The 14,511-nt window shown below is 49.3% G+C and overlaps 1 protein-coding gene and 1 long non-coding RNA gene across 3 annotated transcripts in view; one reads left to right on the forward strand and one right to left on the reverse strand.

Annotated features, from left to right (window-relative positions):
* The window catches only part of RIMS3 (regulating synaptic membrane exocytosis 3), a 33,999-nt gene that overhangs the window by 15,547 nt on the left and 3,941 nt on the right, over nt 1-14,511 (forward strand). Inside the window, exons 1-4 of one of the 2 annotated variants that reach the window (XM_006215852.4) lie at nt 262-359; nt 5,779-6,026; nt 11,390-11,531; nt 14,385-14,497. In XM_006215852.4, the coding sequence (XP_006215914.1) occupies nt 5,810-6,026; nt 11,390-11,531; nt 14,385-14,497 (472 nt within the window). In that variant the 5' untranslated portion in view covers nt 262-359; nt 5,779-5,809. Of the gene's footprint in view, nt 1-261; nt 360-5,778; nt 6,027-11,389; nt 11,532-14,384; nt 14,498-14,511 lie in introns of those variants that run through there. The other variant, XM_072974677.1, reaches the window with a different exon arrangement.
* LOC140700697 (uncharacterized) lies at nt 120-11,438 on the reverse strand. Its single transcript, XR_012079250.1, has 6 exons — nt 11,348-11,438; nt 6,140-6,258; nt 4,739-4,840; nt 2,137-2,356; nt 1,046-1,230; nt 120-523 (listed from the first exon to the last, which is right to left on the reverse strand). It is a non-coding gene; the product is annotated as an uncharacterized lncRNA (long non-coding RNA).

The raw sequence follows: 14,511 nt of genomic DNA on the forward strand, positions 1-14,511 counted from the left end.
GGGACCCAGGAGTTCGGACAGTTTTACAAAGGAGGAAACAGCATCAGAGAGTTTAAATGATTTGCCCAAGGTCACACAACTATCTCCAAAGTCTATCTTTTTACTCCATGAGCTACTGGAAGCCCTGGAGGACAAATGTCTTCTCTAGCCCTTCCCCTAAGCTCCCCTCTTTCCTTCCAGACTCTTATCACATCACTTCTTCCTGGGATCTACCCTGATTGTCTTCACCTCCTTCCTTCTTGAAAACTGGTGTCTCAGCAGAAGTTAACAGAAGGCTTGTGTAAATGCCCTAAGGGCGTGCTGTTGGGAGGGGTACAGCCCCCTGTGATGGGAACACCACGCTCAGATTCATCAGTTTGGTGAGTTTGGGTTTTCTTCCAGATGAGAGCTGGGGAGGAAGCACCTGACAGGTGATGTGGGACCTGGGAGTTAGGAGTCTTGGGTTGGAGCTCTGGTTTTGTCAGCAACTTTCTGTGTGGCCCTGGGTGTGTCTCTTTCCCATTCTGAGCCTTGATTTCCTCCTCTGCAAAATAAAAGGCTCAGGTTGGAATAGGGAAGCAAATCAGTTTTACCTCATGAGCTGGTTCTAATCAGTTGCTGATGCAGCTCTGTGTTAAGAGGGATTCTAAGGTTAAAAAATCTGGCCCCAATGAGAGAATGAGATGGATTAGTGATGTCTGCTGTGGATGGAGGATAGGAAGGGATGGTAAGAACCTTAATAATTTGCCGTCCCTTCCAGCCTAACAGTCCATCACCCTATGACATTCCTTGGTCATTTCTGTTGAAGGGATGAGTAGCTAGATTCATCTTGGGCTTTTGATTAGTCTCACTGACTCTCAATAAAAGATTCATTACTTGGTTAGATACATGGTCAAAGGGACCACAGGGCCCAGGGTGGCCAGGCAGAGCCCAGAGTCCTGCTGTTGTCAGGATCCAGGAGAGGGTTTGGGGAGCCCTTAGGGTACTGAGATCCCAGAGTAGAGGCCAAACACTGAGGGCCAGAAAGAAAACACTAGGCTCTTTCCTCGGGGAGCTCAGAAGGTACCTGTGGCATGGAGCTTGGCAGGAGTGGGGACCAGCAGCCTTCCTCTTTGGAGGGCTTGTCCAAGCTGCAGCCATAGATGCTACTGTAGCAATAGATAGGAGTCAGCAGGGAGAGCTGCAGGATGAGGTTCCTGTGACCCAGCCAAATCATGGAGGGTTTTCTTCTGCCGGGAGCCATGACCTGGGCTGGGAAAGGGACAGTCTGCTCAGAGGCAGGGAATTGTTGAGGTGACTTTCGTAGAAATTCATTTAGCAGTCCTGTAGAACCACCAGTATATGAAGTGCTGTGTTCTGTGTCCTGCCAGCCTCTCACCATTCGGCTCCCATCTCTGCCTGCAGCCCCTTTCCCACCCCTGTGGTCTGATGGCTCGAGGTAGGGGCTTGTTGTGAGTAGAACATCCCTTCTTATAGGGGCCAGGTGGTCGGCTTTAGCTGGCTCTCCATCTTGCCCCTCTTGAGCTAGACTGGCTGCCAACTGGAGCCCTAGTTCTGAGCCTGCTGCTGCAGTCTGTGTTTGTGCCCTGCTCTCCCAGTCAGAAGGACTTTAGAGGTCCCCTCATCTGACCCCTTCACTTGACACACAGATGAGGAACCAAGGCTCAAAGACAGTCACACAGAAAAATCTGTGTACAATCTAACCCCACCTCCTGATTCTGAACTCTCCCAGGCTGCCCTACCCAGGGCTTGGGACCAGGCCCTAAGACCCTGGGTCCAGTTCTTTGGGTCTGACTCCTCCTGTCCCCGTGGGGGTGGCCTGCCTGGCTGGACCCCCTCCCAGGCCCCCTGGGTGATCCCCAGGTGGTTAAAGATGAGAACGTGGCCCTGAAAGGCACAGAGTCCTGGATGTCAAACCATCTGCTTGTCAGTTCCATCCATTATTCATGAGGAAACATGAGCCCTGGGGTTGGCAGGGTCAGGAATCTTGTCCCTTGCCCTCTTCCCTTCTCTCCCCCTGGGAGCAGTGTTCTTGAGCTTCCTGTCAGCGGCACCAGAGAAGCACTTGCTTCTCCAGCTGTGGTCTGAGTGGCGTCTCTGCCGCCCCTCAGTGCTCACGCCGGCCGTGGGAACCTGGGCCAGAGGCGGTTTACTCACCGTGGCTACTTTGCTTGCAGTTTTCTCAAAGAGCTCAGAGACCCAGGGCAAAGCCTGAGCGGGAGGGATGGGCCCCCCTCTTTGGGTGAGCTCTGGGTTGAAGGGGTGGGGGCTGCTGAGTGTGTCTGTCTCTTTGTGGAAACAGGAGTCCAGGCCTGGCCACTTCTTAGCTGAGTAGGATGGGTGAGACCTTGACTTCTCCGAGACTCGGTTTTCTCATCTGTGACACAGAGATAACAACACACCTAACAGAAATACTTTAAGGAGAAAGTTAGTCTTACTCCATAGCCAGTTCAAGGTATCAGATAAGCCCTCTCCCACCGTTCACCGGAAGACCATGCAGATACCCACAGAACACACCAACTGGTGCTAGAATTGGAAACTAAAGAGGTCATCATAGGCCCAGGTCCGGAGGGACTTTCCATTGGCTGCGAGGTTGATGGGGGATGGATGGAGAAATATGATCTGAGACTCTGCACACGTCACAGGGCCAGTGAGAACAGCCCAGACAGCCGCAAAGAAGGCAAGACGCGGCTTTGACTCATCTCTGCTGTCAGCCCACATTTGCCAGGCCGGCGGGAGCCATGCTGACCGGGAGCCCAGGCAGCCATTCTCAGCTATCTGGGGACTGTCTTCCTGATCAGCTGGAGTGGTGCCTTCCCTTCCCACCCCTATTTCCCCTCCCCTTTCTGTGTCCTTCTGAAAAGTCAGATTCCCTCAGGGTGACAGGGTCCTGAGCCCTGGGATGAGGAGTTGCCTTGGGGAAAACACTGGGGGCCAGGACAGAGCTGGGAAGGGCCAGGCACAAAGCCTGCCCACAGCGGATCTTTCTGGTACTCTGCCTGGGCTTCGGGCTTCCAGCCAAGTTGTAGAGGCCAACAGCAGGAGATCCCACCTCTGCAAAACACAGAGCCATAGGCACCTGCTGTCCCGTTCCCCTAGAGTGGCACCCGGTGCTGCCAACCTGGCTTCTTGGACTCTTTAATCAAAATAAATTGATAAGAAGCCAGATGAGGAATTCAGGCAAGGCTTATTGGGACTCCTGCTGCAGCCTGAGGGAGGGAGACAAGTAACAGGTTCCCTTGTTCACTGCCTGCTTGGGGGCAAGCTGGCCCCTTAAGTGGGGTGAAGGTAGGGACAGATCCACGAGTTGAGTCAGAGGGATGGCTTAGGTGGTCTGCCCACCCCTTGGTGGTGCTGTATACAGAGATCATGCACAGTGCCCTGCTTTTACTCCCCGACACCTCAAAAGTGGCAGTTGGATTTTTGGTCTTTCTGTATCTTGTTCATAATTTGCCCCAACTGTGCATGCATGTAGTTATTTTTAGTCCCTTAGAGTTTCTTTTTTTTCTGTTGTTCCAGGAGACATTTGTCCAGGGCAAGCACTGCAGCAAAGGGTCCCAGATCCCAGCCTGTCACACGAGCACCCTCTGTCCTCTTCTCTAGCACTGGTCGGAACTGCCATTAAATATTTAATTGCATAATTAGTTTTTCACTGTTTCTCCTCCTGGTGGACTGCAGGCTCTGGGAGGGCAGGATGAAGTCAGCCTGGCTCACTACTATATCGTTGGCACTCAGCATAGGCCTTGGAATTTTAGGGGCTTACATTTTTTTTTAATTTTTTCTTAATTTTATACTCAAAGGAAAAAATATTTTTCCAATGTTTATTATTAAATAAAATGATGACCCTTAGCATGAATATAAGTAATAGTTAAAACTTGGGATCACTTGTGGTGATCATTTTGTAATGTAAAGAACTATCAAATCACTGTGTTGTATACCTGGATCTAACATAGTGTTGTAGGTCATTTATACTTCAGTTTTGAAAAATGAATGGATAAAGTTTTTTAATTGCTTTGATTATTTTAGGACAGAATCTTGCCAGTTTCTATAAGAAAGTCTTTTAGAATATTGATTGGGATTGCACTGAATCTATAGATCAATTTAGGGATAGCTGACTTTTGTTTTTGTTTTTCAATCTTTTTTATTGAAATATAGTTGATGTACAGTATTATATAAGTTACAGATCTACAGTGTGGTAATTCACAATTTTTAAAGGTTATACTCCATTTATAGTTATTATACAGTATCAGCTGTATTCCCTTTAAATATTTGTTGAATGAAGGATTAGAGAGTAAATTTGTATACTTTGGAAAGGAACTTAGCAATATGTTCCAAGAATCAGAAAAATGTTTATGCCCTCGGTATTAGGCAGGATGCTTTTGGATGTAACAGAGAACCCTGATTCAAACTTCTTAAGCAATGGAAAACACATTGCCTCATGTAACTGGAAGGCCAGAGAAGGCTGGCTGCAGGGTGGCCTGAGTTCCCTTCTGTTTCTGTGCCGTTCTGCCCTCAGCAGCACTGGTTTCATCCTAGGCTAGGCCCTTTGTTGGGAGAGGGGTGAGGAAGGGAAGACAGAGATAGAGGGAGAGACACCCACCGCTCTTGTAAGCATGGAGTCCACATCTTCCCCTTAAGTCACATTGGGCCAACTTAGTCATATGCCTAACCTTGGACCAGTAAGAGTTACCAAGGTGAATGCCATTCACTGGTTTAAACAAATCAGGACCTGCCTCTAGAACAAAGGATGAGGTGGTACCTGGACAAAACCAGCACTCTGTCAGGAAGCAGGCTCCGGGGAGAAGGCTAGCAGCAGTATTCACACTCACTAGCCCAGCCTCTCCATTTCTAGGAGTCAATCCTAAGGAAATAAGCAGATAAAAATCAGTGTAGAAAGATATTTATTGCAGCATTGTTTAAAAGACAGGAGAGAGAGGAGAAAGTTGGATTTACCTAAGGGGTAACTATTGAAATATTTAAGTCAATTATACTGCCTCCATACAATGGAACATTATGGTACCTTTAAACATTTCTGCAAAGGGTTAATGATGTTGGGAAATTCTTGTGATATAGCATTAAAGCAAAAATACCAGGATATAAAATTGTATTTGCAGTACAAGTTCAGTTATTTTTTTAATGTGTAGAAAAGAGACTGGGAGGAAATAGGTTAAAATGCCTAGAGTGGCTGCCTCTTGGCAGTGCAATTAAGGGTGATTTTTCTTGCTTCTGTACGCTTTTCTGTCCCACCCCCTTCAAGCAGGAAGACCCCTTCCACAGTCTGTTCAGGCTGGAGCTAGTTTTGTTCTCCCTGTTCTCATTATTGGCTATGCAAACAGCAGTCACACTTACTGAATACTTACTCTGTGCCTACACTGTTCCAGGCACTCCCACCTGCACTATCTAACTTACTCTTTACAACAATCCCATGAGGTAAGTGCTTTTATTTCTCGTTTTGCTGAGGTGGTCACTGAAACCCCAAGATGTTCAGTCTTGAAGTCACACGGTGAGTGTGGAGAGGCCTTTGGAATTCAAGAGTGGGTCACATGGCTGCCCAGCCTCCATCTTCACTGCTAAACCAGGTCACTTGTCCGGCAGCCATGTGCTAATGAGAATAGTCAGTCCTGTTCATTGAGCCAGACTCTCTGCACACCCTCAACATTGATTTGTTCATTTAATCCTCACCACCTCAGAGAGGCTGAGCGCCTTCCCCAAAGTCACACAGCTAGGAAGCGGTGGGGCCGCGGTAGAGTGGCCTGGGGTCTGATGTAGGACCCCTTTGTCTCTCCCCCTCCCCCACAGGGTTGCCTGAAGCCCTGCCGCCCCGTGGACCATGTTTAACGGGGAGCCAGGTCCAGACTCGGCTGCGGCCTCCAGGAACGTGGTGCGGAGCTCCAGCATCAGCGGCGAAATCTGCGGATCCCAGCAGGCTGGGGACGGGACCGGGACCACCACTGCCAAGAAGCGGCGCAGCAGCCTTGGGGCCAAGATGGTGGCCATCGTGGGCCTAACCCAGTGGAGCAAGAGCACACTTCAGCTCCCACAAGCTGGTGAGGAGCATGGGGCACCCAGACTGGGGTGGGGCACCTCGCAGTGACAGGGCACCAGGGACTGTCCTTGTGGGTATGCTCCCCCACGCCCACAACACTTATGTTGCACTTACCGCATACCAGGTGCCATTCTGGGTCCAGTCTGTGTCCTAACTCACTGAATCCTCATGTAACTCTTCGAGGCAGGTACTGAAGCACAGAGAAGAGAAGCAAGATGCCCCAAACTACACACCTGAAAGTGGTGGGATCTGAGTTCAAACTCCAGCAGTTAGGCTTCTGAGTTCATGCTCCCAATCTTTATACTCTGCTGCCTTTATGCACAGACTTACACACTAATTAGCAATTATTCAGTAAACCACCATCGTGTTCCTGGCACTGTCCTTAGGTGACACCACAACTGCATAGACGCACATACCCACAAGATTCAGTCTCACCTGTAATCTCCAAGTTTCCTAAGGACAAATAGCCACACACGTGTTACAAAGCCACAAGAGAGACATATACACATAAAGACACATGTCTTGCACGGTCATGTAAATAGCATGCTCGGTTGCTCTGGAAAGCTACCCCTGCTGCCAGGAGAGCACAGGACATTAGTTCACGCTGCACACGGTCACATATAAAACCAGTAATGCAAACCATACATAGTCCTCTGAATACAGATACTCAGACTCAGGTCACAGAAGCACAGTTACATGCACACTCTATGGCCTGTGGTGACAGAAACATGTCACACATACGCATGCACATACCTCACAAGCCACATTCACACACTACCCTAACAGCTACAGCCTGGTAAATACATTATACTTTCTCAGACAGCTGGTTATAGAATCACAGACTGGTGGGTGACCCATCTGGTCACACACAGTCTCACCTGGAGCTCACATCACAGAGAAGCCAGCCTTCCCCACCAAGACCTGCTCACTTCGTGGCATCAGCCCAGACACCAGCTGGTTTTGTTTTAAAATCTCTTCCTGCTTATTTCGCTCAGAGTAACAACTTCCCTAAGAAACCTTCAAATAGGCAGCTGGATGGGGGTGGTGAGGGGGTGGGGGCGCCGGAGGATCCGGGGAGAAAGCTCATCAAGACTCCCAGTTGGGGTGGGGGTGGGGGACATTTCCAGGCCTTAAAATAGATTTTTACAAAGCCCTCCACAGGAGCATGTGGGATGGTCTTTTCCAGCAGTCAAGCTGTGATGTGGTTTCTGGCTCAGAGAAATGCTAGATGGGGAGGGGGCTTGAGATTATTAGTGCCCCAGGGTGAGCATGGCTTCTGTGAATATGCTAGACACTAGGGCGTCAGGGCGATGGGATCTGGGAATCCAGGAGTTGGGCTGGGACAGAACCAAGTTGGTGGGACTAAGATTAGGAGGATGGAGGAGGTGTTAGGCCCCAGGAGTCTGGCTCCAGGAAACCAAGCCCTGCTGATCTCTGGCTGAATTGGCTGATTCAGCTTTAGATCCAAAGTGTTCTTCAGAGCCAAATGATTTGGAGAGACAATCTTCCAAGGCCAGGGCAGGTGCCTGAGTCACTGGGAGACATTTCAGTGGTCTGCCTGGGACTGTCCACCTATCTAAACTCTACAGTCAGCAGGCAGGGATTGGAGCAGACACCGGGATGACCTCCAGCCTTGAGGGGAGATGAATGATGATGGGGCTTCTGGATCACTTGTCTGTGTGGTGTGCAAGGGCACAGCTGATGGCCTGGGTCCTGAGCCAGGGGAATGCCCCCTGCCCTTTTAACCAAAGGTCGTTATGAATCATCCAGTTGCCAAATGTCAGAGCAAAAAGGGGCCCTGGAGATCATCTGGTCTGCTGTACTCATTTTATCAATGAGGCATCAGAGCCTGGAGAGGAGAGGGCAGTTTTTTGGAGAAGGGCTTCAAATTGGCCTTCGGAGATACACCCTGTCATTTACTAGCTGGGTGACTCAGGCAAGTAACTTCACCTCTCTGAGCCTGTGTCCTTGTTTGTAGAATAAGGACAATGAAACATGCCTTGCCAAGTTGGCAAGCAGAGTGAATGAGATAGGATAGGCAAAGACACCCAGCCTCGTGCACATAGTAGACACTTGGTAAACTGTCAGTGTTATTATTACCAGTGGTCACACAGTAGGGCCAGAAAAGAAGTGACTTTTTTGGCCTCCACAGCTCTGCCCCTTTCTTGTAGCATACTCCTCTCCCATCTATAATTCCTTATCCCCATTTTTCTCTCCCAGGCCTTGAGGCTGCCCATGTCCCTGCTTAGAGCTCCTTCCTGCGTGGGAGAGTCTGGCGCCAAGGGAATGTATGGGGCTGACTCACTGTGGGCATTGGCCTTAGAAACTCTTCTGGGAAAAGATCCTAGCAGGGTGACCCTGCTGCCCTTGGTGGCATAGCTCAGGCCCCTGCAGGGCAGGGCTGTAAGAAGTGGGGGAGGAACTCCTCTCCTGGACCCAGTCTTCTGGGCTTTGAATCTGCCCTTCCCAGGGGCCTCCATGCCCTACATTGGCTTGGGCCCTACCCATCCCCTCCTCTTTGTTTCAAAGCCTGGTCTATTGCACAGCCTCCTCTCTAGTTCCCCTGCCTCCTCCCTGCCCTTTCCACTTATTCCTCACGTCGCCCTGAGGTGGTCTTCCAAAAACTCACCCTGAAGCTTTAGAGGACTAGTCTTGGCTCTAGCTCCTCATGGCACCTTGGGAAAGTCACTTTCCCACTGGGCCTCAGTTTCCTCTTCTGTAAAATGGAAACTACAAGGTTATCTCACAACTTCCTCCTAGATCTAACATTCTTTAAGTTGTGGAAGCAGTGAGGAAGTTGGGGTCAGAACTCTGGGCTCCCAGGACACAGGTGGGTTCTGGCATGGCCTTAGGCTGGGTCCATACAGGGCTGTCCTGGGCTGTCCCGGCCCCTGCCCAAATGGAGCAACTCTTTTCAGTACCAAGGACAGCAACTCTCCCCTCCTAGGCTCTGGGCTCTGGACCAGGGTGGGGTGAGGGCTCAGGATCCTGCTAGGCGATCTCATGGGGAGTACTGCTGGAGGCTGTGAATGTTTCTCCCTTCTATGTGGTGGAACAGATGGGATGTCTTTTGGTCTCCAAGGACCATAGAATTATTGCGAGCAACTTGGCCCAGTTTTCTAGGGGCAGAGGCTACATAAAGTTATTCCTCAGATCAACAGGGTTCAGAGACTGGACACCAGAGGACTTTTCTCTGACATTGCAAGACCTTTCTTCCCACCCAGAGACATGGAGCTTAATCTCTGCTGAGTCACTTCTCAAAGCAATGAGGAGTTGGCGGAGGGGAGTGAAAAGTAGCATATGAGTGGATTGGGAGTCAGAGGGCCTAGGGTCTAGCCCCGGCTCCAGGAGCACCTGGACACCAGGCTCTGCACCTGTGAAATGGTGGGGCGGGGGGTGCATTTCAGGATTCTTTACATCCCCTACCCAGGGGCTTACAGTGGGTTGGGCAGGTCAAAGAAGGTGAATTTTCTCCCAAATGGGTCAAAGCTTTCCCAAGCTCTAGAAAAGGGGGGTTTGGGGTCATGATGTGGTGAGGCTCTGACTTCAGCTCAGAGTCAATGCTGGAGGGATTCGAGGAGAGGGAGAGAAAAGTGTAGCCCCAACACACCCATCTGTCTTCTAACTGGGTTAGAGGGGATGTGACAGTTAGGAGCAAGGGACAGGGCAAGTCCCCCCACACCCACGATTATTGCCCAGCCCTCTATGTGTGGTGGGTCACACCATTTATGGATTTGCATCTATATGATTGAGTGGAAGGGTTCAACCCCAAGTGTTATGGTGTGAAAGTCACATATATGTGGCAGACTATGTCGTGGGTTCGTATGACTAAGACTTGGTAGGACCTTTAATGACTGTGTGACTGTTGTGTGAACATACACATGACCTTGTATGTGAGATCACTATATTTATATATGTGATTGTTGGCACTCATATATGTCTGCTTATGCCTGTGTGAAGGAAATATATATGAGCTAATGTGGCTGTGTATGTGTGTGAGTGAGAGACAGACAGACAGACACATTGATGGGCTCATTGATTCCTTGATAGTAGCTCTTCGAATATCCCAGAAGCTGGGGTGGTTTCAGAGACACATTCCTCCTCACTACCACCCCACCACCCCAACTCCCAGTCCCCTCCTCCCATTCACTAGTGATGCTGGCCCTCTCAGCCTTTCCTTTCCTGGTGGGACTTCCTGAAAGATAAATAGGGCAAAGCAGGAGGAATAAAGTCCCCCTTCTCCCTGACTGGGTTCTTGACTATCCCACTTGGTCCCTCCGCCCACTGCTTTCAGGGGCTGTGCTGCCTACCCCACCCTGGCCTCTGCCCCTGCTCTTAATTTGCCTGGGATTCTTACCAGTGACAGCAAAAGGCTTCTTTGGTACAGCCCTTATCTGAGCACCACTTCCTTCTCCATCAAGCTCCTCAGGCAGCCAAGCTTCAAGAGGGGAAGTCCCTGCAAACCCACGGCCCGTCTTCTGCTTCCCCTGCCCAACCCCCATTAGGACAGGGTGTCTAAAAGGACCACACTGCAATGCCTAGGAGGTTGCCATGGAAACCCAGGCAGGATGGTGCCCTACTAGGAGAGGCAAAGGGCCCCATGTTCCCTGCATGGCTGAAGAGGGAGGCTGGGAGGTGGAGGGCTCCCCAAACAGGAGGTACAGAGACCCTGGGGGTGAGCTCTCACCACACGGCTTCTGAGGTTCTGCAGACCTCTCCCTCAAAGCCAAAGTCAGTTCAGGTCACCCTAGCCATCCTTCTCGGTCTTGTTTTTCTAATGGCCTCTCCACCTCTCCACACACAACCCCCTCCACATTCAACCCACTTTGAGAATGAGTGTTAGTTTGAGAGTGGCCAGGGCTCACAAGGGGTTTTTAATAGGGCTGTAAAGGTATCACAAAGGTAGGTTGTGATATCTGGGAATGATAGGGTTCATGGTGTACCTAGAAGAAGGAAACCAAATGTGGGAATTCCAGAGAAGGCAAACTTTCAAGAAACTTAGCCCTTTGGGGCAAGGACTGCAACTGAGTGGGAAGGGATATGGCAGGGGAACCTGTCAGGGATGAGGCTGAGGGCTGCAGGGCTGAGCTCTGCTTGCTGACTCTCCACCCATAGCCCCACCATCTCGACTCTGCCTCCAGCCATCCTGGTCTGCTTTGTCTGTGTCACTGCCCCAAGCAGGGCCAGGGGTTCAGGGTGCAGACAAGCTGTAGAGGTTATCTCAGCAATGCCCCTGCCTCCAGTCAGAGCCCAGCCCGTCCTGCCCCTCCCGAAAGGATGACTTTGGCAGTGCTCTCAAATAAGCCTCATTGATAATCTGACCATTTTCCCTCTCTGTGCTTTGTTGCGGGCGGCGGGTCACAGAAGGGGCCACCAAGAAGCTGCGCAGCAACATCCGGCGGAGCACAGAGACGGGTGTTGCCGTGGAGATGCGGAGTCGGGTCCCTCGCCAGGGCAGCCGGGAGTCCACGGACGGGAGCACCAACAGCAATAGCTCCGATGGCACGTGCGTTCAGCCCACCGCCACCGTGTCCCCACCCTCCTCCTCAGTTCTCTAGTCACAAGCACAGGGCTGGAAAATCTCCTGGTTGGGTCCCCAGATAATCTAGGTTCCTCTGTATCCCTGCCTCCCTGTGTCCCCCTGCCCTGGACACCTGCTGCCTGGGCCCCAGTCTTTCTATTGCTCCAGGCAGCTGTTTCCTGTTTGAATACCCAGTGGCCCAGGAGCAGTTCATCCTTCTGTATTTTTTGCACCTCCACACTGCCCAGCTCAGAGGAGAGGTTTAGAAAGAAAAATGGGATCCTAATATCCTTTAAAATCTGAAACCATTGTTATGGCTCAGAGGAATGAAGTTCTCACAGGTGGCCTTGCTTGGAGCTTAGGGAAGGAGATTGGACTAGATTAGTGTTTTTCAAACTGTGGGTGGTGGCTCGCAGGCAGGAAGTCAAATCACTTTATTGGGTCAAAACCAGCATTAGAAAAGGAAATAGAAAGGAAGAATTACCCTGTGAACTTTTACATATATATTGATGCACTAGGTCTATGATGTTAAGTGTATTTCTTACATGTGTATATGGCTTGCAGTCCAAAATTTGAAAGTCTCTGGGTTAGGTATTCCCTTGGATTTCTACTAAATCTATGACACTATCATTTTATGACTAAGATTTTCTGAATTGGCTTCAGCAAGGCCCAGTGATTTCAGGGTTTTGTGGCTCTATTATTTAAGATTCTGTGATCACATGTCTCGCTACTATACCTCCTTCTAGCTGCTAGCATTTAGTGCATCTTACCATATACAGGGCATCACTGGGCACTTCAGATCAGTGCCTCCTACTCTGGGGTCTACCAGCCACTCTCAGGCCAAAAACGGTGTCTCAGTTAATACAACAATCCTAAGGGATGTTGGTACAACCATTTTCTCCATTTTTACAAGTGGAGAAACTGAGGCACAGGAAGAGGGTATAGTACCTTCCCAAGGTCACTGCTATTAAGTGCTGGTGGAGTCAGGATTTGAATTAAGGCCATATGACACTATAACCTTTGTTCACAATCTCTACACTCTCTATACCAAACTCTTGAAATTCTGTGACCTGAAGAGTCTGTTTCTTTTTTGTTGTTGTTATCCTTTTTTTTTTTAATTGAACTATGGTTGATTTACAATATTGTTAGTTTCAGGTGTACAGCAAGGTGATTTGGTTATACATATGTATAGATCTATATTCTTTTTTTTCTATTCTTTTCCATTATAGGTTATTACAAGATATTGGATATAGTTCCCTATGCTATACAGTAAATCCTTGTTGTTTATCTGTTTTATAACATGGTAGTGTGCATCTGTTAATCCCAGACTCCCAATATATTCCTCTCCTGTTCCCCTTGGGTAACCGTAAGTTTGTTTTCTATGCCTGTAAGTCTGCCCTGTTTTGTAAATAAGTTCATTTGTATTATTTTTTGATTCCACATGTAAGTAACATCATATAATATTGGTCTTTCTCTGTCTGACGTCCCTTAGTATGATAATCTTCAGGTCCATCTATGTTGCTGCAAATGGCATCATTTCACCTTTTTATGGCTGAGTAATATTCCATTGTATATATACCACATCTTTATCCATTCACCTGTTGACCAACACCTAGGTTCCTTCCATGTCTTGGCTATTCATTTAACCTTTTCAGATCCCTCTGTCCTAAAAATGCAATATTAGGCTATTGCTGACTGTGGCCAATAAAAATGGGTGGGCCTTGAAGCCCTCTCCTGGGGAGTGGAGGCTGAGATTAGCTGGGGAGACACAGGCCCTCTCCGATAAGCATATGCAGTCTGTCTCCCCTTCCTGCCTGTCACTGGCCAAGGGAGACTCAGGCCAACGATCCAACAATGGATTTGTTCTGGGACAACTTTTCTCTCTCTAGGCAGGAGCCTGAGCTGTTCTGGGAGGTCTTAAAACATTCTTTGGTCCATCGTAGCCCCTCAGCAGTTCTGGGCCAGCCCTCCCTCACCTGTCCTTTCTCTGCTAGCCACACCCAGAACGTCTAGGCTTGAGGACATGAAAAAGTAGCACATTTTCCTTGATGCTCACAACAAGAGCAGCTGTAACTGCCACTGATTGTTTTCTGTTTGTCTGGAACTGTTCATTCACCATCTGCCCAAATCCTCTCCATCATCCTGTATAGTCGGGCATCATCTCTGTTCTGCAGGCAAGGCAAGTCTCCTACCTCTTGGAGCCTCTGTTTTCTCATCTGCAAAATTGGCTAATAGCTCCTGCCACATACAGTGATTGTAAGGCTTAAATGATACACACCAGGAGCACGTAGTACGCTGCTGGCATCTGGCCAACTTTCAATCACTGTCAGTTTATCCTGTTACTATTTCCAGTCCCCTCACAGCTATGGACCACCCACCATCAATTGTCATTCATCTCAACCCTTTAATCATGTTATTTTGGTCTCAGTTGCAGTTTGGGGCACCATCTTACATTATTGATTTGGATTTCAAACTTACAATCAACTAAACCTCAGTTCTTGCAACTTTCTCCAGGAATTGAAATTTCTGGCCTGCATCTCTGATTCTTGGCATTAACAGCCCCTGATGAGGACACAGATGTCCAGCAAGCCCTGCCTTTTCAGGGTTACGTTAGAAATTCTGGTACTTGAAGATTAAGTACCATAATTATGTTTATTAGTCTCTTTTCTCAAGTGACATCAAAGTACTTTTCTTTAATGTGCAGAGATGAACAGTTCTGTTTGTCCCCAGCCAAAGTAGTACCCTCACACTCTGCAGAGGAGAGCTTGAGGCATAGAAGTGCCCAGTGCCCCAGGGCCATCCAGATGCCCTCACACACCCCTCTGCCTCCTTCTCCAGGTTCATCTTCCCCACCACCCGGCTCGGGGCTGAAAGCCAGTTCAGCGATTTCCTGGATGGGCTGGGACCAGCCCAGATTGTGGGGCGACAGACGCTGGCAACGCCACCAATGGGTGAGTTGTCTTAA

The sequence above is a fragment of the Vicugna pacos genome, chromosome 13, assembly GCF_048564905.1.
Source record: "Vicugna pacos chromosome 13, VicPac4, whole genome shotgun sequence".
Taxonomy (NCBI): Eukaryota; Metazoa; Chordata; class Mammalia; order Artiodactyla; family Camelidae; genus Vicugna; species Vicugna pacos.